The sequence below is a fragment of the Hemitrygon akajei genome, chromosome 3, assembly GCF_048418815.1.
Source record: "Hemitrygon akajei chromosome 3, sHemAka1.3, whole genome shotgun sequence".
NCBI lineage: Eukaryota > Metazoa > Chordata > Chondrichthyes > Myliobatiformes > Dasyatidae > Hemitrygon > Hemitrygon akajei.
The window spans coordinates 11,077,885-11,101,829 of record NC_133126.1 but is presented as its reverse complement, the minus strand read 5'-3'; the positions used below and the strand labels follow the sequence as shown (position 1 = coordinate 11,101,829).

Sequence of the window (23,945 nt, the reverse complement as noted above, 5' to 3'; positions counted from 1 at the left end):
TTCTGGTTTTTCTAAGTTACTTTTCCTTACATATTTTTATTTGCCAGAGATAGAGGAAAAGGACGGTCATAAAGGAGGCCTGGACCAGAAGTAAATTGTACCTGTGCCTTGGATGTTGTTGGTGCATCACCATTGGAAGACGCTGCTAACACCAAATTACCATCATCTACACAGCCAATGGATTTAAGTCCTTGCTTAAGGATTTCTCTTAGTTTCTGGTAGTGTGGTCTGTCTTTGTAACCAAGTGATATTACATCTTCAAAATATTTTGATAATTCAACTGTAGGAAAGAAAAATCATTGGTTTGAAATGTTAAATTTGTTTCTTTCATACCTTCCAGCAATTTCTGTTTTTTTTAAGAAGTCTTCTTGGAACAGTGGTTATAGGTCAAATTAGATTGAGAATTCCAGCCCCCTCAAATGTGTTAATTGAGACCAGCTTTCCTTCTCAAACTTGTCCTCCACCAGCCACTTTGGTCCGTAGTTAAATAGAAACAACTGCAACAAGCTGTCAGTATTAATAAATATTCAAAAATTATTTTCTTCTACAGGCCCCTCTCGTTGACAAGTTCCAAAATCCCAGTGACTGAGTGGATACAGTGCTAAGTGGCCTGCTGCAATAAGGGAGCTATTTCTGAAAAAATGGCCTTAAAAATCAAGTCTTTAGAGCTTTGCAGATAAATATAACATCCAGTTCAATATTAAAAGGTGATAATTTAACCTACATCAAGCTATCAGATTACCTTGTCTTTTGTACCCTGTCCCAATTATTATACAAGTACCAACGATATTGTTATATGCCAAAATCACTGCTGGTGTCTTTTTCCTTTAGTGTTGCAAACCAATTATGTAGGGTGATAAAAACAATATATACTGAACAAAATGACCATAATGTACACCAGTGACCTTATAAGCATTTTAATCCAACCCTCAAAGCTGATAGATGGCGGGGTGGAGATGCATCTCTACCAAAGGAGGTGCAAGGCAGTAAGGCGTTTTCCCTTTGCAAGCCTGCAGGCCACCCTTGGGCGAGGTGGCCCCCCCACCCCCACCCCTCTGATCAGGGTCACAGGTGGTGGTTGTTTGCATGAGCAGCTGGTGAATATCACAATTCCTGGTAATGCAACAACTGATGCCAGGCAGACAATCTCTGAAGAGTGTTGATAATGGCTGGGGTCACACATCTTGTAAAGATACTGCCCAGAAGGCAATGGCAAATTTCTCTGCAGAAGTGGTTTGCCAAGAACAACTATGGTCATGGATGGACCATGATTACCCATGTCATACAAGACACATAAAGATGATGATGATAATACCTGGCTGAAACTGTAATAAGATCTGGGATAGACTTGAAGATAAAAATAACTTTTCTAATACTAATTAAACTGTGCTGGTCACCATCTCTACGTATTTTCCTCATCCTTCTACCTCAATATAAGAAACAACTAGGAAATCTTACATGGGAATTTACATGGTGAGTTCCCTACCTGGTTTATTTTTGCAAGGAAAACATTTCTCCATCAAGCTTGGAAGATTTTCTCTGTATCTGCAATAGGAAAAATAGATTCAGAAAGATTTAATTTTGCTGTCCTATTATAGCTTACTCTACAAAGAACAAAGTACCAAATCAAGAGCTGAAATACATGAAAGATTTCAACTTCATAAAGCATGATTCCTTTATTTAATTGTGGGAGAGTTTCCATACACCTTGTTATTCATAGCCCAATGAACAGATTTGCAATGTGTGTCTTTGGTTTTAGGAGGGACTTGGCAATGAAAATAAAAACTGCAATGGTGGAAAGCTGAAATAACAAACAAAAAACTCCTGCAAACACTCAGCACTTTTTTATCTTCCAACCAGCCCTCCATCCATGCACCCCTCCCAATTGCATGTTTAGACCTCTTCTTTTAATTGTGCATACTTAAACCCTTCTGAAAGGCTAAAAAGGTGAACTGGACACAACCCTAAACTCAATTTTGGCTTTGACTTTCTTATCCAATGTCTTGCATGGGAGGTTGGTCAAGAAGGTTCAGTTGCTCGGCATTCAATAGGTAAATTGGCATTGTGGGAGCAAATGGTTGCCTCTCTGACTGGAGGCCTATGACTAGTGGAGTTCTGCAGGGATTGGTGCTAAGTCCGTTGTTGTTTGTTATACGTATCAACAATTTGGATGATAATGTGGATAACTGGATCAGCAAACTTGGGGATGTCACCAAGATTGCGGGTGTAGTGGACAGCGAGGAAGGCTTTTGTGGCTTGCAGCTTGATCTGGACCAGCTGGAAAAATGGCAGATGGAATTTAAAGCAGACAATTGCAAGGTGTTGCACTTGAGTAGGACCAACCAGAGTAGGCCTTACACAGTAAATGGTAGGGCACTTTGAAGTCTGGTAGAACAAAGCGATCTGGGAATACAGGTCTATAATTTACTGAAAGTCGCATCACAGGTAAATAGGGTAATAAGAAAGCTTTTGGCACATTGGCCTTCATAAGTCTAAGTACTGAGTACAGCAGATGGAATGTTATGTTGAAGTTGTATAAGACATTGGTGAAAATTAATTTAGAGTACTGTGTCAAGTTTTGGTCACCCACCTACAGGAAATATGTACAGTAAATAAGGTTGAAAGAGTACAGAGAAAACCTGCAAGGATGTTGCTGCATCTGGAGGATGTGAGTTAAAAGGAAGTATTGAATAGGTTAGGACTTTATTCCTTGGAACATAGAAAATTGAGATTTAATAAGAGGTATACAAAATGATGAGAGGTATAGTTTGGGTTAATGCAAGCAGGCTTTTTCCACTGAGGTTACATGGGACCACAACCAGAAGTCATGGGTTAAGGGTGAAATGTGAACATTTTAAGGGAAGCATGAGGGTCATGAGAGTGTGGAACATTGCATGCAACATTTCAACATTTAAGAGAAGTTTGGATAGGTACATGGATGGTAGTGTTAAGGACTGCTATGCTCCTGGTGCAGGTTGATGCGATCAGGCAGTTTAAATGGTTTCGGCATGGACTAGATGGGCCAAAGGACCTTTTCTGTGTTATACTTTTCTATGACTCCATCCGTTAACAGTGAGATTTCCCCTTCATGTTGCTTAAATCATATAGTCTCACTTAATGATCCTTCTAACATCAACACTTTACACAGCTGCACCTCTTATCTTGCTTGTCTGTTAACCCTGCAACCAGAAACATTGAATTACCAACTCTGAGTCTCCTTAAGCAAGGGCTTAGTAATAAAATGACTTCCTTCCACATTCTCCTGTACCTTTGCTTTATCAAACTAAGGTCAAGCACACTTTCATAACCCATGACCAGAGACATATCTTTATTTCAATGAGTAATTCCATGTTTCTTAATACATATTTTCAGTCTGAATCATTTCTAATGTCTAAGGCTCCTCTCATTCAATAACTGAACATAAATTTTCATATTCCAAATATTCTCCTCACTTTCTGATTCAGAGACTAATGTACAGAATTTCTCCATCTTCAGTCAAGCAGCATAAAAAATGGTTCAAAATTGCCTTACATTTCACAGAACAGGTCATACCCTTTAGAAATATTTAACACGTGCATTTTTGGAACAACCTCTTCCTCTCCACTATTGGATTCCTGAATGGACAATGAGCCTATGTATACCACCTCAAGATTTTCTTTGCTCCTTTTTGAACGGCTTATTTAAAAAAAATACATTGCCTATTCTAATTTATAATTCTTTTTGTTATGTATTGCAATGTACTGTTACTGCAAAACAACACATTTCATGACACATGCTAGTGATGTTAAAACCTGATCCTGAGGCAATTCAAGTGTTTGCCTCAATTCTAGTTCCACCACATCCTCAGGTATTCTGAATAACAACCAACTTCTGGGTGCAAACAAAAATATTAGCACATTAAAACCGTATAACAAAGGTACAGGCTTTTCGGCCTTCAACGTTGTGCCAAACAAATTAAATTAGTAGTTAAATGCCCAACTTATTCCTTCTGCCTACACAATTCCCAAATTTGTGCACCCTCTCCTTACAGCACATGCCCTCCAATGCAGGCAGCATCCTGGTTAACCTCTTCTGCACCCTCCCCAAAGCCTCGGCATCTTTCCTATAATGAACAGCGCTAAACGGTGACTCCTTTGCTTGCATCTTTGGAAACTGCTCTATTTCCATCTTTAATACCTTTATTTTTCCCTTTCAGGTTTCTTTTGAAGACCCTGACCTGGAGTTACACGCTGATTTCGGTTCTTTGAGGGAATGGGACCCGTTCTTGGGGTTTCAGGACTGGTCGTTGCTCGATATGCCTGAGATTCCAGCTCGAATTTGGAAGCCTAAAATCTCGGGGCTCTGGAGATGGGTGGATCGAAGGGTGGTGTCATGGCAGGAGACCTGTGTTTCGTCGGGGGAGACAGAAAATCTACTGCTGTGGGCCTGACGACAATCTTTGCAATCCTCAAGCACAGAGCTCAAAAAAAGCTACGTAACGGATTTTTAACATCGTAAACCAGCAAGTTGTTTGTTATGTCTCCCCGCTCGCTAGGAAAATGGAGATACCTTTCTCCCTTAGTAGGGAGAGATCTGCAGTATGTTAAATGCTGGGTGAAACATGAAGTCTTTGGGATAACTGCAAGTCTGTGTCTTTGCTATCGCTTTCCTCACACTTGAGTGCTCGGTGACGGCGCCGATGCCGATGCTTGTTTTATTTTTGCCGCCGGTCGGGGGGGGGGGGGGGGGGGGGGGGTGGGGAGGGAGTGTTGCTCACTGCCACTATGCGCAAGAGGGAGGGGAGCTGGGGGGATACTTTAGGGTTCTTACGTTTAACTGTCATTCACTCTTTGGTGCACTTCTCTGCCTCTCTGTTTTGTGGATGTTTGTAAAGAAAATGCATTTCAGGATGTATATTGTATACATTTCTCTGACATTAAATTGGACCTTTGAACCTTTGAAAAAATCAGAACAGAATGCAATACTCCAGATGTGACCTAGTTTTATAAAGTTACAACATGACTTCCCAACTCTTGGAACTCAATTCTGGACTAATAAAGGAAAGCAAGGCATTTGCCTTCATTACTGTCCTACGTACCAGTGAACCACTTTAAAGGAGATATTAACTTGGAGCTCAAGATCCCTCAGCTCATCTATGTTCCATATTCTATTTTCCCAACCCAATAACTATTTGGAGTTCTTAAGTAAACCCTCACCATCAAAATAACCCTCCTTCAGTTTTAGTGCTCTATCCATATGGCGTCATTTGAAAATCTCCTCCTACTGAAGTCATGGACTCCCTGCCATCTGCCCATTTACATTTCTCCACCATCGTGACTGAAAGGTCTGCACTTTGGAATATTGTGTTGCCAGTCCTGTTCATCTTCCAACCACGTGGATAACAACAATATCAGGATCCTTTATGTTAATCACCACTCTCATTTCATCAGCCTTAGTTGTCAAATGCCATACATCAAAACAAATGCAATCAGTTTTGCATTCAACCCATCTGCTTGGACAGCTGACCATTTTATATTTGTCTGGTCATCACCTTCTACAGTACGTCTACCATGATCCATTCTCCTGACAAGGTTAATTTAAGCTCTTCCCAAAGACTCGAGAAAGGATATTGGAGCTGCTCTGGCTTAGCTGCACTCACACAGATCATATCTTCCCTCAGAAACAGTCCAAGTGACCAAGAAAATCAAAAACCTTCCCTTCTGCTTCATCCCTTTAGCCACATCTACGTGGTTGGTCTTTCTATTCTCATTAGTGTGTGGACCATAGTTTTGAATGCCTTGTTAAGGCAGTTCATAAATTCAGAAGATAGGACCATATGTCTGAATTCATGTACTGCCTTAACAAGGCATTCAAAACTATGCCATGCTATTTTTTGGTCAAACATTTATACAAAAACATTAGGCTTATTTGATTTGGTTCAGGGGCAGCACTTTTATTCCCATATCAGGAAATTTTAATTTTGTCATTTTAGAAACTTGAATAAATGATTTAGTCTAATGCTCATTTAGAAAAGAGTATAGCAGTTTGTTAGAAGTGAAATCAATTGAAATTATTAAAATATCAAATTTGCCTTCTAATAGCCTGGCGTTATGTAAAATAGGACATAGGCAAACAGACCTTTATAGCAAAGGATCAAATAGCTTAATTCAAGCTAGTTAATAGACAGTGAGGTTGGGTGGCAGGGTGGAGATATGTCTTTCCCAAAAGAGATGCATGAGGCTCCTTCCTTCCGCTAACTTGCAGGTGACCCTTGGGCAAGGTGTAGCACCTGCTTACTACCCCCCCCCCCCCCCCCCGCCACAATCCTACTCGATCAGGATCACATGAAGCCACAGGAGCAGGTGGTGGTTGCTTGTATGAGTGGCTGTTGTATACCAGTCCTGGTTATGTGACCACTGACGCCAGGCAGACAATCTCTGAATAGTATTGATAATGGCTGGGGTCACCCATCTTGCAAAGATACTGTCTAGAACAAGGCAATAGCAAACCACTTCTGTCCAAGATTTGCCAAGAGCTATCATGGTCATCGGACCATGAGCAGCCACGTCATACGACATGGCACATTACTACAAATAGGCAGGTGTTCCAGCAGCATCTAAAATGAGAGGGGAATACGTAGCTAGTAATTTACTTTAAAATAGCATGTATCCATATTCTTACTTCAGTTTTTCATCTCTGACATAGTTTGCATCCTTTAGATTGTCTTCCCAAGGCAATCGCCCACTAAGCCACTGCAACATGCAATATCCCAGGATTTCCAGGTCACCGCGTCTAGAAGCAGCTGAAGGGAAGGATAGTGTTAAATACAGCTTATATATGAAGTAATGAGGTAAAACACAGGTACAAAAAAGGAAAACTCAAAATTGCTAAATTTTATTAAATACAATAACTGGAATTTCTTCAAATATTAAGTAAATCAATTAAAGTATTTAAGTTACACAAACTTCCAAGGAACACGTGGAACGACTTTGACTCAACATGATGCAGAACAGTAAATGAATTCCATAATCAGTACATCAATTAAGGTACATCATTAATTTAAATTGTGGCATTATTAGGTGTTAATTGGAGGTCAGGTATTTCACCAAAAGGAAATGGAAAGGTAACTCTTGTGTTTCTTTAAGGAATACATATTGAAGCAGAAAGATGTTGGATGTACACTACAGTAACAATTTGTAATTGCAAAGTAGAAACAAAAATGTGGGAAAAATATTATTGTACTATATAATACAGATGGGAATTTCACTGATTAAAAACCAACATAGCTATTAAAAATTAATTTACGACAAACAGCCCTTTCTGCAAAACATAAAGAACTCATAATCAAAATGCTTTTGACTTTTCCTTCATACCATCAGGGCCCAATAATGCAAATTAAAAAATATAAATATGATTAAAACATTATGTCAGTGGAGAATTGGGTTTTTGCATATCTACCAAGAGCTGTTATTAAATAATTAGGGTAAATTTTAATCTGTTGTCCAACCATAATAGAAATTCTTATAAAATCCAGGACTGCTTTTACGGGCATCAAATTATTTTATCACAGACGTTAAAAGGCAGCAGGTGCATTTATAATCTGGTCTGGCCCACACAGCTCAAAAGTCTACTCAGAATTCAGCGTAATATTTTTTTTAAACTGCAGTCCTGGAACTTAGACATACAAAATAGTCACATTTTAATTTGGTTAAAAATATGCACAATCTGAAATAAAACTCCTCCTACCTGAGAAATGGATTATTGCACAAATAAGTAAAGTTGGCTTGGCCCTAAATTAATCACCTGCTAAAACTCCACCTCTTGAATGCTCTTTGAAGTCTATATTCTTTCCCCTAGCTAGTGGTCACAATACCTGCAGTATGTTATTTTCTTTGCTTGATGATACTTCATATTTTTTAAGAGTCTTAAAGGTGAAGAATTCAGGGTCTTAAAAAATGGAATGGTCTTAAGCCCAATGGTTTTCACATGAAATGTTAACTTTTTTCATTTCACAACTAGTCTTGTTTGCCAACTGTTTCTAGCATTTTCTTTTTTTTAAAATAAAATTTGAGATTTCCAGTATTTGCAGTTTCTGACACACAAGGTCGAACTTAGTTTTAATTTAAAATGGACGTGTGGCTAGACAGTTGGCAAAATGCACAATTTAAGAGCACAAATTGGAGGAATCAGCTCCTTTTCCGAATCAGCCCCTGTTCTGCCAGTGAAGATGACTGATTCGATCTTTACTTCCCCAGTTGCATCTGACACATTCAAAGATTTAACCTCAACAGTTTCTCGGGCAAACCCCCAAAAGAAATTCTTCCCATCTTATTCTTAAAGGGGCAACCACTTATTTTGATACTGTTTCCTAGATCTAGATTTCGCCTTCCTTCATGCTTCATCTAACAAGATAGATTACACAGTGGTTTCTCTACACCCACAAAATATAATTTATAAACAGATGAATATACCATTCTAGAAAGCAGTGCCAGAAAAGAAACAATAGTGATAGTTAAGTTTGTAGCTGATGACTGGAGGTCACACTAAAATTAGTATTTATAACTACCACGGGTAAAAATTCTTAATCAGAACTAACCAGCTGGGAAGAGGTTAACTGCTTCTGGAGTTCACTTAGTTACCCAGAAACTAGTCAAATGGAAAGTTCAAATTAAAGGAATGGGGTTGTTTAAAGTTGTATCACTGCTAAGGTCCTTACTGAAGCCCATTTTAGAAATAATCTAAACGACTGAAATCAATTTTACTCTGATCATTTTTCTTCTAAAAGTGATTTAAATTCTATTATAATAATCCATAGTACTTCCTAATCAACCTCAATACCCAAAAGGCCACTGGGTCAATTTGAAAATATGAAATTGTCCTTTAAATTAATCAGTAGATCACTGAAAATATAAGTTTTAACTCTTTGGAAGAATGCAGTAAAACTTCTAAATGAATAGGAAAACTAGCTACAGTTTGAATAGATGAATTTATGTAAGAATAGTACTTAGCTACACCATGTTGGTAATATAATTAGGATTTGGAGTCTACTTGAAATATTATTTTACAAGACACACAAGTTGCATGAATCTAATGCTGCATTAACCAAAGCACACAGATCTCCACATGATTAAAATGGCCAAAAGAGTAATTTTCCAGTCCATATAAAGACATGGGTAATTTGTTCCTTTTCAGTATAAACTAAAGGTTATAGTTTAATGTGATAAAGTGTTTAGTTAACTTGCTCACTAATGACTGGAATCAAACCTTGCATGATAATGTTAAAGACTGCTAGCAAGCTGTAGCAATGGGCCAATTATTAATAAGCAGAATGTCATGTGAATGAGATTATCTTGAGATAAATTACAAGTTAGTTAAGGGTCACTCAGCCTCTGGTGCAAGGTCGTTCTAGCAGCTGACTATATTCATTAAAGTGACATTTACTCTCACTGTGCAATTCACACTGCACGTTACAAATTATTCTACTAGTCAAGTCTAGATAAATGCACACCTGGTCCAAGCAATCAATTTTAATATTTCCTATTCATTTGTAAAATATACACAACTCTGTTAAAATACATTAGACAATACAGCAATGTTTAATGTTGCTTTCGTTACATGGTATTGATAAAATGCTTAGTTCCACAAAGTTTAAAAAAATCTGAATTTAAATTGATAAGAATATGCATTGTTTTGTCAAATTTGAATGCAGATTGGTAAATATGAACAGGTCAGATATGAAGGACAAAATTAAAATAAGCCCATCTAATGTAAAAGCCCCCTAACTTCAATAAATCTGTAGCTGGTGTATAATGAGAAATGTGGATATTAAATCTGCGTTTTGTCCAAGAGAAGCAGCCAAAAAAGCAGTCCTGTCCAGACTAGAACAAGTCAAAACTAGAGAACAGATTGCAGCCATTTTTGGAATTAACAGGATGTTGCAGTTAGGACTCTTTCCTAACACTTTTCATCATGTTCACAGCTAGACATGGCTCCAAAAGCAGAAAGAGTCACTTACACACTTAAAGAAAAATGCCAATAAATTGAAAAATAATTCAGCAGAGGGGACACTGGATAAAAATGAAATCTTTTACAGAGTTTGTCAACTACAATAAAGGACTGCCCTACTTTCTTGTATGGCTTTGCAACAGGAGTAAATAATTTATCAAAGTGTCAGATAAATTAGATATAGACCTCAACAGAATGACAAATGTTTTCAAGGTTATCATGGAATGCGTCATTTAGTGTTTTCAAACACGATGGCTTGATTTTAGCTTTAAAACCTGAATCAATTTTGAAGAAACCAGCTTATGGCTGCTTTAACAAATCCAGCCTCTTAAGAATGGCACTAAGATCCATAACTGAAGGTTGCACAAATATTTAAATTATGCAATATGTTGAAGGGAGAGGTGAAAAAGATTAATAACCCAATTCATGGATTGAAGAGAGAATAAATGCATCAAAACTTGCAATCATCTACAAACTTCATAAATACAGTATATTCCAATTAAGTTTCTTCCCCTCTTATCCTGTTTTGCCAATTTTCTACTGCTAAGTGCAAATGGGTAACTGGCACACTGCTTTCTAATCAACTGTCCTATGTCTGTTAGATAATGAATGTCATCAATTCATTTGGCCCAAGGAATGGCATCAACACTGAAACAACAAGGCACAGCCTCAGGATAAAGAGGCAGAGATGCAGGGAAATTTCTTTAGCCAAAGGGTGGTGAATTTGTGGAATTTGTTATCGCAGGCAGTTGTGGAAGCCAGGTCATTGGGTATATTTAAGGCAGAGATTGATAGGTTCATGATTGAACACGGCATCAAAAGTTACGGGGAGAAGGCCTGGGATTGGGACTGGGGAGGAGAAAAAAGGATTACTGGCATATTGAATGGTGAAGCAGACTCAATGGGCCAAATAGCCTAATTCTGCTCCTATGTCTTATGGTTATCAAAGCTCAGGTATTGCTCCTCTTATAATGAACAAAACCCAGAAACCTGGTCTTTTCTTTTTCAGTATCACTACAGGGGTGGTACCGCTGATTAAAAAATATGTCAATTAGTTCCATGGGGCAGCATGGTACCACAGCAGCTGGCACAACACCAATACAGCGGGGGTGGAGTTCAGAGCGCAATTCTGACGCCATCTGTAAGGATTTTGTACATCCTCCCCGTGATCGCATGGCTTTCTTCTGAGTACTCTGGTTTTTTCTCACATTTCAAAGGTGTACCAGTTAGTAGGTTAATTGCTCATTGTACATTGTCCTGTGATTAGCCTAAGGTTAAATAAATGGGTTACTGGGCTTACGGCTTGCTAAACCAGAAAGGCATGCTCTGCAGTGTGAAATAAATAAATGAATAATAATTATTTTATGGTAACAATTCATGGTTCTTCAGCACCATACCTATTGATTATAGCACCTAGAAAACTTATCAGAAATAGACAAGCTCTTTAAAATCTCAGTTTCAGTTACCTGCACAATTTCTCAATCCTCTTCAGCAGTCTGTCAACATTAAGAATTACTTACTCACTAGTTCCGAGAAGTACATGAAATCTTATGAGTGGCTACTGCACTCCAATTACCAGCTTGACTAAGCAAAGCATAGCTTTCTAACCATAATGCAACACAATCTTACCTGTGCCCATTTCCTCCAACCCTTCCCTCACATCCCATCTAGTTTCACCTCCTTCCCTCACAGACTGCTTCCCATATTCTGTTTATTACAGTGACCCCATTTCCAGACACTGTCGCTCCCTATGAATCTATCAGTTTATAATTCCAGATCAGGAACTCTCTATTGAGAGCACGGCAAAAGTTGAAACAATGAGACTTGGATGCTTGAACTATGGGAGAGTCTATTACGAGGATGATCAGCAAATTCAAAGCATAGGTTCTGAGAAGCTGTATAATCTCAATTTCATTCACCTACATACATTTGTTAATCCTCTTCAGCAGTCCTCCTGCCCCAGTTTCCCATGTTTTAAGCAGCTGATGCCTTTTGTCATTCAGTCTCCAAGTTGAACCCTGTCTTTCTCTCTCACCTGGTTAGATTTTCCATCACTCTACAGATACTTGTGAGGGAAGACTTTGCTTTTTATATGCCACACTTCTGGAATCAGAATGTGCCTTCTTCACCATCTCCAGTCTACTCTTGCCCTTTGATTCAGCTTGTACAGACTTCTTATCTCACGTTCAATGCCACTGGAGTTGCAGAATCGAGCTGGAGCTTGGGAAAGGTACTGTGTTCTTTTCCTTTGGGGAAAACTGCTACCCTGGCTATGATATTTTTATTATGTGGATCAAGAAAAGGAGGGAGAGTGGACAGCATAGTATGGAAAGGTGATTGGTATCAAAACCAGAAAGTGTTCTGGCATACTACAGAAATTTGTGATTGTTTGCTAACTCTGTCTAGCAAACAATCACACTTGTCTTCTCTAGCGTGAATACTGATCATGATATTCTCCCTCATCTGGGAGAGGCTAGACACTCTGTTTGCTCCAAGTTCAATAAAAAGCTTCTCCAACACAGAGGAGTTTGAGTGATTGATGTGAAGAGTGGTCTTAATGTATGAACTTAATTTAGAAAACAACTAGAGGGGAACACACAGAAGAATGAGAGAAAAGGTCAAATGCAAACACAAAGCTGCAAGTGTAGGCCACACAATAGGACATCGCATTAATCTTTCCCAAAATGTGCAGCTAAGAACAAGCATCAAGCAACAAGTAGTCATCTAGTTTCCCATGAATTGGGACTAACAGAAGGTATGTTTGTTCTTTCATTTAATATCTTGCTACAGCTGATTATATCTTCAACTCTATGTTCTATCTACCTCAAGGAACATTACATCAGTTGCATATCTAGTACCTACCTATTTTTACCTTAACATTCTCAGACTTTCTTCCTCAGAGGCTAATGAAAGCACGTCCAAAGGCGCAATCTCCAGAGGAAAACATGGACAACTCCTTGCTTTTAAAAGAACTCCTAGCCCACAAGAGGAAACAATCTCTCCATTTTCAGCCCGTCAAGACCCTGCAGAATCTTAAATATTTCACAAGTACCTTCTTGCTCTTCTAAACTTTAGTGGATGCTCAACCACTCTTTGTAAATCAAATTAATCACCCGAAAAAAATGGTTATCATCTGAGATACACTGCTCTCATAATTTTGCAAGGCTTAACAAAAATAATTTGAATGAAACTGAAAGACATCTGACTTTGAGAGGCATTTTGCCCTCTAATTGGCAAGGTTGTCTTTCCTGGAGATGTATGGAAATTCAAAGAAAAATCCAGAAGATTGCCTAATGGCATGCAAAGACCATTCTAGAATTTGCTAATTATTATAATGTAAAGATATTGTACATTACCTAATTTTCTGGAATAATTTGTGTTAAAACAGTTTATGCATATCAGAATATATTAAAATGTACTGGTGATATGTCAAATCATGCATGAGCAAGAAAAACAAATAATCAATCTTTGATTATATTGTAGTTAGAAGCAGAGTGGAAGAAAAATAGAACATTAATCTTCCACAAATATGCAGCTAAGAACAAATCATCTAGCTTCCCATGAATTGGAAATAACAGCAACAATCTTCTGCCGAGCGAGACAGACCACAGAGTAACAAAACATAGAAAATGGTCCTTCAGCCCAACTCATTCACACCAACTAAGACATTCATCTGAGCTGGTACAATTTTCCTGTGTTTGGCCCATTTCCTTCTAAGCCTTCTTTGTCCTCCCCACATCAACTCTATCTAGACCTTTCGATATTCAATAGGTTTCAAGGAGATCTCCCCCCCCCCCCCCCATTCTTATAAAGCGCACCTCATATGTTAACCCTTTCAATGCTGGAATCAATCTAATGAACCTCCTTTGGACCCTCTCCAATGCCAACATATATTGTCAGATAAGGGGCCCAAAACTGGTCACAATACACCAAGTGTGGATTGACCAACGCCTGATAAAGCCTCGGCATTACATCCTTGCTCTTATATTCTAATCCTCTCAAAACGAATGCCAACATTGCATATGGCTTCCTTACCACTGACTCAGCCTGCAAGTTAACCTTCAGGGAATCCTGCACAAGGACTCCCAAATTCCTTTGCACCCCTTGATTTTTGAATTTTCTTCCTGTTTAGAAAATAGTCTACACCTGTATGGTCATGCACTTCTACCAATCTTCCACCTGCCATTTCTTTGTCCATTCTCCTAATCTGTCTAAGTCCTTCTACAACCTCCCTGTTTCCTCAACACTACCTGCCCCTCCAACTATCTTCGTATTGTGCAAAAACATGGCCACAAGGTTATCAATTCCGTAATCTAAATTATTTACAAATAACGAAGTAGTCCCAACACCGACTCCTGCAGAACAGCCAATCTTCTACCCAGATTAGTATCTTTCTTGTAATACCATGGATCCTTATTAAGCATCCTCGTGTGCAGCACCTTGTCAAAGGCCGTCTGAAAATCCAAGGAAACAACATCTACTGACTCTCTTTTGTCTATCTTGCCTGTTATTTCCTCAAAGGACTCCAACAGATTTATCAGAAGACCATGTAGACTTATGCCTCTTTTATCATATGCCTCAAAGAACCCCAAAACCTTAATAATGGACTTCAGCATTCTCCCAACTACTTAAGTCAGACTAACTAGTCCACATATCCTTTCTTTTACCTCAATCCCTTCTTGAAAAGTGGAGTGACATTTGTGATTTTCCAGTCCTCTGGAACAATTCCAGAATTTAGTGATTTTTGAAAAATCATTCCTAATGCCTCCACAATTTTCAGCAACCTCTTTCAGAAGCCTGGGATGTAGACCATCTAGTATAGGTGATGTATCTACCTTCAAACCTTTCAGCTTTGCAAGCACCTTCTCCTTGGTAATAGCAACAACACTCATTTCTGCTCCAATTCCTGGCATACACTTTGTGTCTTTCATAGTGAAAACTGACACAAAGCTTACTTCAGGAAGGGTAAGACGAGGCAACCAATCCTCAAAGGAAGCATAAGTGGAAAGAGTGAGCAATTTCAAATTCCTGGGTGTCAATATCTCTGAGGACCCAATTTGGATGCAACATATTGATGCAGCTGTAAAGAAGGCAAGACATCGGCTTTATTTCATTAGGAGTTTGAGGATATGTGGTTTGTCAACTAAAGCACTCAAAAACTTCTACAAACATACTGTGGAGATCATTCTGACTGGCTGCATCACTGACTGGTATGGGGGAGGGGGGTGGGGGGGGGTGCCACTGCACAAGATCATCAGCTCCATCATGGGCACTAGCCTCTGTAGTATCCAAGTTATCTTCAAGGAGCTGTGCCTTAGGAAGGTGGCGTCCATCACTAAGGATCCTCACCACCCAGGTCATGCCCTCTTCACACTATTATGGTAGGGAAGGAAGTATAGAAGCCTGAAGGCACACTCTGCAATTCAGGAACAGCTTCTTCCCCCTCTGCCATCCAATTTCGAAATAGACATTGAACCCATGAACACTACCTCACTACTTCGTTTCTTTTGCACTACTTATTTTAATATATCTTTTTCCTCTATATATTATGTACTTTATTGTATTACTGCTGTAAAGTTAACAAACTTCACAACATATGTCAGCAATATTGAATCCGATTCTGGTTCCGAAAATACTGCCATTTCTTTGATCCCCATTACTACCTCTCCAGCGTCATTTTCCAGCGGTCTGATATCCACTCTCGCCTCTCTTTTGCTCTTTAGAGATTTTAAAAACTCTATTACATTATTGGCTAACTTCCCTTCATATTTCATCCTTTCTCTCCTGGGTTTTTAGTTGCCTTCCATTAGTTTTTAAAAAGCTTCTCAATTATCTAACTTCCCATTGATTCTGGCAATATTGTATGCCATCTCTTTTTCTTCTATGCTGTCTTTGACTTCCCTTGTTTGGTCTGACACAGTTGCATCATAGTCCCTTTAGAATACTACTTCATCTTTGGGATATATTCATCCTGCGCCTTCCGAATTGTCCCTAGAGACTCCAGTCATCGTTTTTCTGTCAACATCCCTGCTAGTGTCCTTTTCCAATCAACGATGACCAGCTCCTCTCTCATGCTCCTTTACTCCACCGTACTGCTGATTCATCTTATCCCTCTCAAAGTGGTGAGTGAATTCTATTATATTATGATCACTGTTAGCTAAGTGTTCTTTTACCTTAAGCTCCTGAATCAAATTTGGTTCATTACACAATACCTAGTCCAGAATTGCCTTTCCCCTACTGGGCTCAAGTACAAGCTGCTCTAAGAAATTCTACAAGTTCTCTCTCTTGGGATCCATCACTAACCTGATTTTCCCAATCTACCTGTATATTGAAGTCCCCCATTACTATTGTAACATTGTCCTTTTTAAATGCCTTTTATATCTCCCATTGTAATTTGTATCCCACATCCTTGCTACTATTTGGAGGAGGGTCTTTTTACCCTCCACTTTTCACCCTTGCCATTCTTAACTCTACCCATGAAGATTCTACATCTTCTGATTCTATGTCACCTCTTTCTAAGGATTTGATTTCATTTTTCACCAATAGCCACCCCATTCATTTTGACAGTGGTCACGTACCTGTATCTAGAAGAATGGAAGGGCTATTACCTTTCATCTGCCTGGATTGCATCTTTGCTTGATTGATTTATATCAATTACTCAATGTAACTTTCCATAATCCTATAATCAATACTCACCCTTTGAGCTTGTACTCAAATTATTGCAAAGAATTCAAGGTGGTGATGGCACAGAATCTAAAAGCCATGTGAAAATCCAGACAGTTAAAATTGACCTTTTCTTTTAGGAAACTAAACCACCATAATGACTACAAATAGTAGTTGCGCATATATTTGGATGGGGAAGATAATACACAACTATGCCCATATTTAATTACAAAAAATAATGCAAGATGACAAAACTCAACATATGAAATGATTAACATGAAAAAAAATCACAAAAATTAATTATATACCTAAGATAGGTTACCTTTACTTTGCACACTTACCTGCACCTTTGTGTGCATCGATACTTGTAAACTCAAGAGTACCATCATGGCAACGCTTTGGATCTTCCTTGTATTCTTTATGTACTCCATCTGGACAATATCTATATGCAAGGCCATAATCAACCAAATACACCTAGGAAAATTAATGTTAAATTAGACCAGGACATGACAAAAATAAGCCAATATAATGATAAATACAGATACTGATGGCAAGTTCATTATTCACAGCCTGTTTTCACTTATGTCATTGACTCCATTGTGCACTGGTCAAAAATTTGAGTTAGCTCAGCTTTCATGCTGTGGATAAAGAAAAAAGTGATTTAGATGGTGAGTAAGAAATCTAACTGCAACTTCACCACCTCAGCCCATGCTGTAAATATTTTCACCTTTCATTTAAGTGCCCACCTCGCTTTTGAAAGATACAAATTGGATTTGCCTCCAGCACAACCAGCCACAGTGCATTCAAAACCTCTCATTTTAACATTGCCACCCCCTCAATGACCACCTGATCACATTGCTTCTGTCCTCCCTTCAGAAATGCATCTCAATTTATATCACCACTTTTAAACTTCCTAATAAATATAGCATCTGAAATTTTTCAGCATTGTCTTATCTTCCACCTTTCTGCCCATTACACCACCCTAACAATTTCTCTTTAAGTCCAGGCTATCCTCCTAAATTTTAACCACGTGAAAAAGTTTTGTGTCAGCAGGAACTTTCAATTCTTAACAGTCTAACACTGATCTTAGAGAAATTCCACTGTACACCACCCTCTAAACTAAACTACAACTTGTCATTACTAACTTGTTTTCTGCTAGTCAATTTTCTACCTACGTATGCTGTTATAGGCCTTCAACTTTGATGACATGTCTATCATGTAGCACCATACCATATGCTTCTTAAAAACCAAATATATACCACCAACTAAACTTCCTTCTATGTTACTTCATTGAAAAACTATTTTGATTGATAATTTGGCATTAACAAATCATGCAATGATTTTGCTCCTTGTATTTTACCCCAAATGACCGCAAATTTTGATCAAAAGATATAAAATGCTGGAGGAAATCAGCAGGCCAAAAGCATCTATGGAAAAGAGTAAAGAGCTGACGTTTCAGTCCAAAAATTTTAATTGATTGTTTAAGGAATTTTCCCTATCGAGTGTCACGTGTATAGTAACTGGCATTAACTCCAGTTTTTCTTTTGAACAATGGTATAAAATATGCTAAACCTCAGGCATCACCCCTACAAGACTATTCTCTTAAATTTAAATAATCTCCTTCAACAGATCATTGGCAGATCAACTTTATTGAGCCACCTTCCTGAGCGATGGAACTAAATATCTAAAATTATAAGAGATGCAGTCTGTTGACACTTCAAAATATAAGTTCAAAACCTATTTAACCTTGCTTCTAACTAACATCTTTTTGTCTTTTATTTCATGTTTGCACATTATCCCACTGTACAGCACTTTAAACTACATTGTATAAAAAGTGCTCTATAAATAAATTATTAATACTACTACAAAATGGTTTGGTAGACTTTGGTCATGGCATCTTCAAATTCCTCCCTTGCTTCCCTCAGCAATTTAAGATGCATCACAGCTAAAGCAATTGACGAGTCCAGTTTCAGAGCAGTGAATCTTCCAAATCTCTGTTCGATCAGATTTTAGTTGTCAAGAATCTAAAACTTACATCGAGGCTCACAGCATTTATTTCCTAGGTAAAAGTATGCATTCAATACCTCAGCAATGTGGTTTGTCTCCAAGATTAGCTTCTTCTCCATAGTCAGACTAATACAAAGTGGAAACAGATCCCTTGCTCCAACCCATCCATGCTAACTATAATGCCTACCAAGCTCGTCCCATAATAATCTAAATCCCTCCTATTCATGTGACCATAAGTTACAGAAGCATAATTAGGACATTTGGCCATTGAGTCAGCTTATCCAAATGTTTTTAAATGCTGTCATTGTATCTGCCGCAACCATTTTTTTCTGTCAGCTTGTTTCATGTTTGCAGCACCCTCTATGTGAAGCTGTTTCTCAGGGCTCTCTGACTTGCTTCACTTCACTTTTTAAATGTATGCCCTCTAATTTTTAATCCTCCCTCTCTGAGAATAAAGATTATACATATTCACCCCATCAATACCCCTCATGATTTTGTTTTATTTAGAGATACACCATGGAACAGGCCCTTTGCCTAATGAGACACACTGCCCAGCAACCAACAGTAGCTTAATCATAGGATAATTTACATGCTCAATTAACCTACTAAACAGTACATCTTTGGAATGTGGGAGGAACTAGAACACCAGGAGGAAACATATGTTCACAGCGAAGAACATACAAACTCCTTACAGACGACATCAGAATTGAACTCTGATTTCTAATGCCCCTAGCTGTAATAGCATCACGCTAAGCGCGGCACTACTGTAGCACCCTCTATAAGGTCGCCACTCAATTTCCTAAGTTTTAAGGAATAAAGTCCTAGCTTACCCAACCTCAGGCTCTGGTTGCATCCTCATAAATCTCTAAAATGTTTTCATGTTTTAATTATATATTTTCTTTTGACAAGGTGACCAATCCATACTGTCTCCCCTCTCAATCTTTTAACTGCTTAGAAGCCTATAAAGTATTTTTGGATTACCTTTAATGCCAGCCATTTCTGATACTACTTATTCCCCATTCGTGGTTTTAGTTTGCCTCCGAACTTCATTTTTTTCTTTTCTATTCTTTTTTTGTGGTTTATAGACTGTCCATTCAATAGGGAAGCTCCAGCTTTCATTTCCCCACCTTTCTCCCTCATAGGGAAGTAGTGCTGCAGAATAACAACGTGATGCAACAGCAAGTGCTGATGTCTCACAGCTCCAATGCCTTTGGCTTGATCGTACTTCTGGTCCTTTCTGCATACATCTTCTTATGACTTTATGGCTCTCCAGCAGATGCCTCCCCATATTCCAAAAACAAGCCCGTGGTTCAAGTGCCTCAGTGAATCATCTCTTATTGTAGTTAAGTAGAAACAAATCAAAAGGAAAAGTGACAAGCACATTGGAGTAAATAAGATGCAAGGTTATAGGCAAATGAGAAGAATGGGATGGTAAGATTGCTCTACTGTGGACTAGCAAAGACCAGATGGCTGAAATGTTTTGTGTTATTATAAGTAGCTGAAACACCTATAGCAATATTCAACTACAATGTTGCCTGCCAAACTACAAATCTAATCTTATACCATTGAGATTGGCCCTTAACCAATTGATATTTTTACCTCGGGGTGATATCTTTCCTTCTTCATTGCTTTTCTAAAGCAGATGATGATGTGATGTGTTTTTGCTGGATGCACACTATTAAAGCTTATTCCACTTTGCTGGCTCACTTCAGCAACCAAATTGAGCAATGTCACCTTCACTCAGCCCAAAATATACTGTCTGAGGTTGTAAATACACTTCAGAAAACTTCTTCCAACCTGTAGTTCTTACAATGTTGCTATCACAGACTATATCTGGGTAGATGTCACAAAGTATTGGCTTATGCTCATTTCAAAATTCCCTACAAACTTATTCAATATCCTCTGGTTGAGAAAACATTTTGAGTAAAGTGTCTTTTTATTTCTTGATTCACTTTCACTCCTTGACTGTTTCAGACCATACAGTGCACTATTCACCTTAGTAATTTGCCTCCTCCGCCTTCTTTTCTTTCCTTCCCTATATTTTCTGAATACCCTTGTTCCTGGAATATTTATTCATCCTCCTGTCCCTTTTCTTTTACCCAATCTGATAAGTATTATTGCCATAACACTAATCACACATGATTAATTGCACATACAGTTGATATACCTTGTTTAATACACTGTAAACCTCTCCCTCATTCTCTTGCACTGTCTGGTCTGGACTAAAAATGTTATTGTTGTGCAATTAGTTTTGTTCATTTGTTATTTGTCATGTTGTATGACATGGATAATCAGGGTCTTTCCATGACCACGATTGTTCTTGGCAAATTTTTCTACACGAGTGGTTTGCCATTGCCATCTTCTGGTCACTGTCTTTACAGGACGGGTGACCCCTGCCATTATCAATACTCTTCAGAGATTGTCTGCCTGGTGTCATTGGTCACATAAGCAGGACTTGTGATATGCACCACCTACTCCCATAGCTGAATGTGACCCTGATCGGAAAGCTAAGCAGGTGCCAAACCTTGCACAAAGGTAACTTGCAAGCTAACAGAGGGAAGGAGGGATGCCTTACACCTCCTTTGGTAGGAACGCATCTCCGCCCTGCCACCCAAAATTAGTTTACTCTTCCAAAATTTAACACTTCCCCAACCACCTGACTTTTCAAAGTCTTCCTGTCCAACCCATTGCAAAATTAGTTTACACATTTCATAAGACCATAAGACAAAGGAGCAGAATTAGGCCATTAGGCCCATGGAGTCTGCCCCGCCATACCATTATTATCCCAATCTCCTGCCTTTGACACGATTACTAATCAAGAAAGCATCAACCTCCGTGTTAAATATACCCAATGACTTGGCCTCCGTAACTATTGGTGACAATGAATTTCACAGATTCACCACCCTCTGGCTTAGAAATTCCTCCTTAACTCTTTTCTGAAGGGACGTCCTTCAATTCTGATACTGTCCCTGTTCCCAGACTCCCCTGCAATCTCTATACCCACTCTATCCAGGCCTTTCAATATTTGATAGGTTTCAATGAGGTTCCCCCTCATTCTTCTAAACTCCAGTGAGTACAGGCCCAGAGCAATCAAACTCTTCTCTTGTGTTAACCCTTTCATTCCTGGGATAATTTTTGTGAAATTTCTCTAGAAGCCCTCCAATGCCAGCACATCCTTTCTTAAAATAAGGGGCCCAAAACTGCTCATAATTCTCCAAGTGCAGTCTGAACAATGCTTCAAAGCCTCAACATTTTCTATTCCAGTCCTCTCAAAATGAATGCGAACATCACGATTGCCTTCCTTACCACCGACTCAACCTGCAAGTTAACCTTTATGGAATCCTGCATGAGGACTCCCAAGTTCCTTTGCACCTCTGATTTTTGAATTTTCTCCCCATTAAGAAAATAGTCAATTCCTTTGTTTCTTTACCCAAAGTGCACAACCATACACTTCAATACACTACATTCTACTGACCATTTCTTTGTATTTTTATATTCACTGACCTATAACTACACCTACCTTTGGAATTAGAAACATAGAAATATAGAAAACCCACAGCACAATACAGGCCCTTTGGCTCATAATGCTGTGCCAAACATGTACTTCCTTTAGAAATAAATTACCTAGGGCTATCCATTGCCCTCTATTTTTCTAAGCTCTATATACCTACCCAGGAGTCTCTTAAAAGACCCTATCGTATCCGCCTCCATCACCGTCACCGGTAGCCCATTCCACGCACTCACCACGTTCTGCGTAAAAAACTTGCCCCGACACCTCTTCTGTACCTACTTCCAAGCACCTTAAAACTTTGCCCTCTCGTGCTAGCCATTTCAGCCCTGGGAAAAAGTCTCTGACTACCTGAACGATCAACCATCATCATCTCATACACTTCTAATCCTCTGCCACTCCAAGGAGAAAAGGAAGAGTCCACTCAACCTATTCTCATAAGGTATGCTCCCTGATCCAGGCAACATTCTTGTAAATCTCCTCTGCACCCTTTCTATAGTTTCCACATCCTTCATGTAGTGAGGTGACCAGAACTGAGCACAGTACTCCAAGAGGGGTCTGACCAGGGTCCTACATTACCCCTTGGCTCTTAAACTCAATCCCATGGTTAATGAAGGCCAATGCACTGTATGCCTTCTTAACCATACAGTCAACCTGCACAACAGCTTTGAGTGTTCTATGGACTCGGACCCCAAGTTCCCTCTGATCCTCCAGATGCGAAGAGTCTTACCATCAATACTATATTCTGCCATCATATTTGACCTACCAAAATTAACCACCTATCACTTATCCAGGTTTAACTCCATCTGCTACTTCTCAGCCCAGTTTTACAGATGTAACCTCTAACAGCCCTCCACACTATCCCCAACCTTTGTGTCATCAGCAAATTTTACTAACCAATCCATCCACTTCCTCAATCAGGTCACCCATAAAAATCACAAAGAGAAGGGGTCCCTGAACAGATCCCTGAGGCACACCACTGGTCACCGACCTCCATGCAGTAAGCTTTTTTCTTCTTGAATATATGCAAGTAACTTATGATAGCATTAAATAATATCCAAAAGTAAAAACAAAACCTCATTTGGATTCTTGTAACTGAGGAGGAGATTGGAAGCTTTGATGTCTCCATGCACGTACTCATGGTCATGGATGTATTCGAGGACATCGATCTATCAAAAGAAAACAATTCCAAGTTAACACAAACACATAAAATGCTAGGGGAGCTTAGCAAGTCAGGTAACATTGATGGAAATGAATAAACAGTCAATGCTTCAACTGAGCCCCTTCTTCAGGACTGGAAAGGATGGGGGAAGACACCAGAATAAAAAGGTGGGGAGAGGGGAAAATGTTTATGCCATCAGGTTGGAAGCTACTTAGATAGAATATAAGGTGTTGCTCCTCCATCCTGAGTCGCCTCATCGTGGCAAAAGGGAATGCCACAGACTGACATGTCAGAATGAGAATGGGGATAGAAATAAAAATGGGTGGCCACCAGAAATTCCGCTTTTGGTAGTTGGAGCGCAATAGTAAGTTAAGCTAATCTGGAGGGTCATTAGGATTCAGATAATTTTGCAAATTGTGTTTTAATGCGATGAATTTCATGAAATTTCATTCATCAACATACATGTATATTCAAGTTAAACTGCATGTCTAATTCAATCTTTTATGTAAAAGACTGTTGTAAAAGTCTTTACTTGTGAATTAGGTTCAGTGTTATAATCAGCTATGTAATGAACTCCAGGGCATGTTTAAACTTTTCTTCCTAATTATATAAAAAGGATAT

The 23,945-nt window shown here is 38.9% G+C and overlaps 1 protein-coding gene across 4 annotated transcripts in view; it reads right to left on the bottom strand.

The window, feature by feature from the left end:
- vrk1 (VRK serine/threonine kinase 1) overlaps nucleotides 1-23,945 on the bottom strand; it is an 85,446-nt gene that overhangs the window by 25,295 nt on the left and 36,206 nt on the right. For all 4 annotated transcript variants that reach the window (XM_073039196.1, XM_073039198.1, XM_073039197.1 and 1 more), the window contains exons 8-12: nucleotides 23,239-23,331; nucleotides 16,989-17,121; nucleotides 6,661-6,781; nucleotides 1,487-1,545; nucleotides 102-280 (exon numbers count right to left, since the gene is read on the bottom strand). In XM_073039196.1, coding sequence (XP_072895297.1) covers nucleotides 102-280; nucleotides 1,487-1,545; nucleotides 6,661-6,781; nucleotides 16,989-17,121; nucleotides 23,239-23,331 — 585 coding nt within the window. The remainder of the gene's footprint in view (nucleotides 1-101; nucleotides 281-1,486; nucleotides 1,546-6,660; nucleotides 6,782-16,988; nucleotides 17,122-23,238; nucleotides 23,332-23,945) is intronic.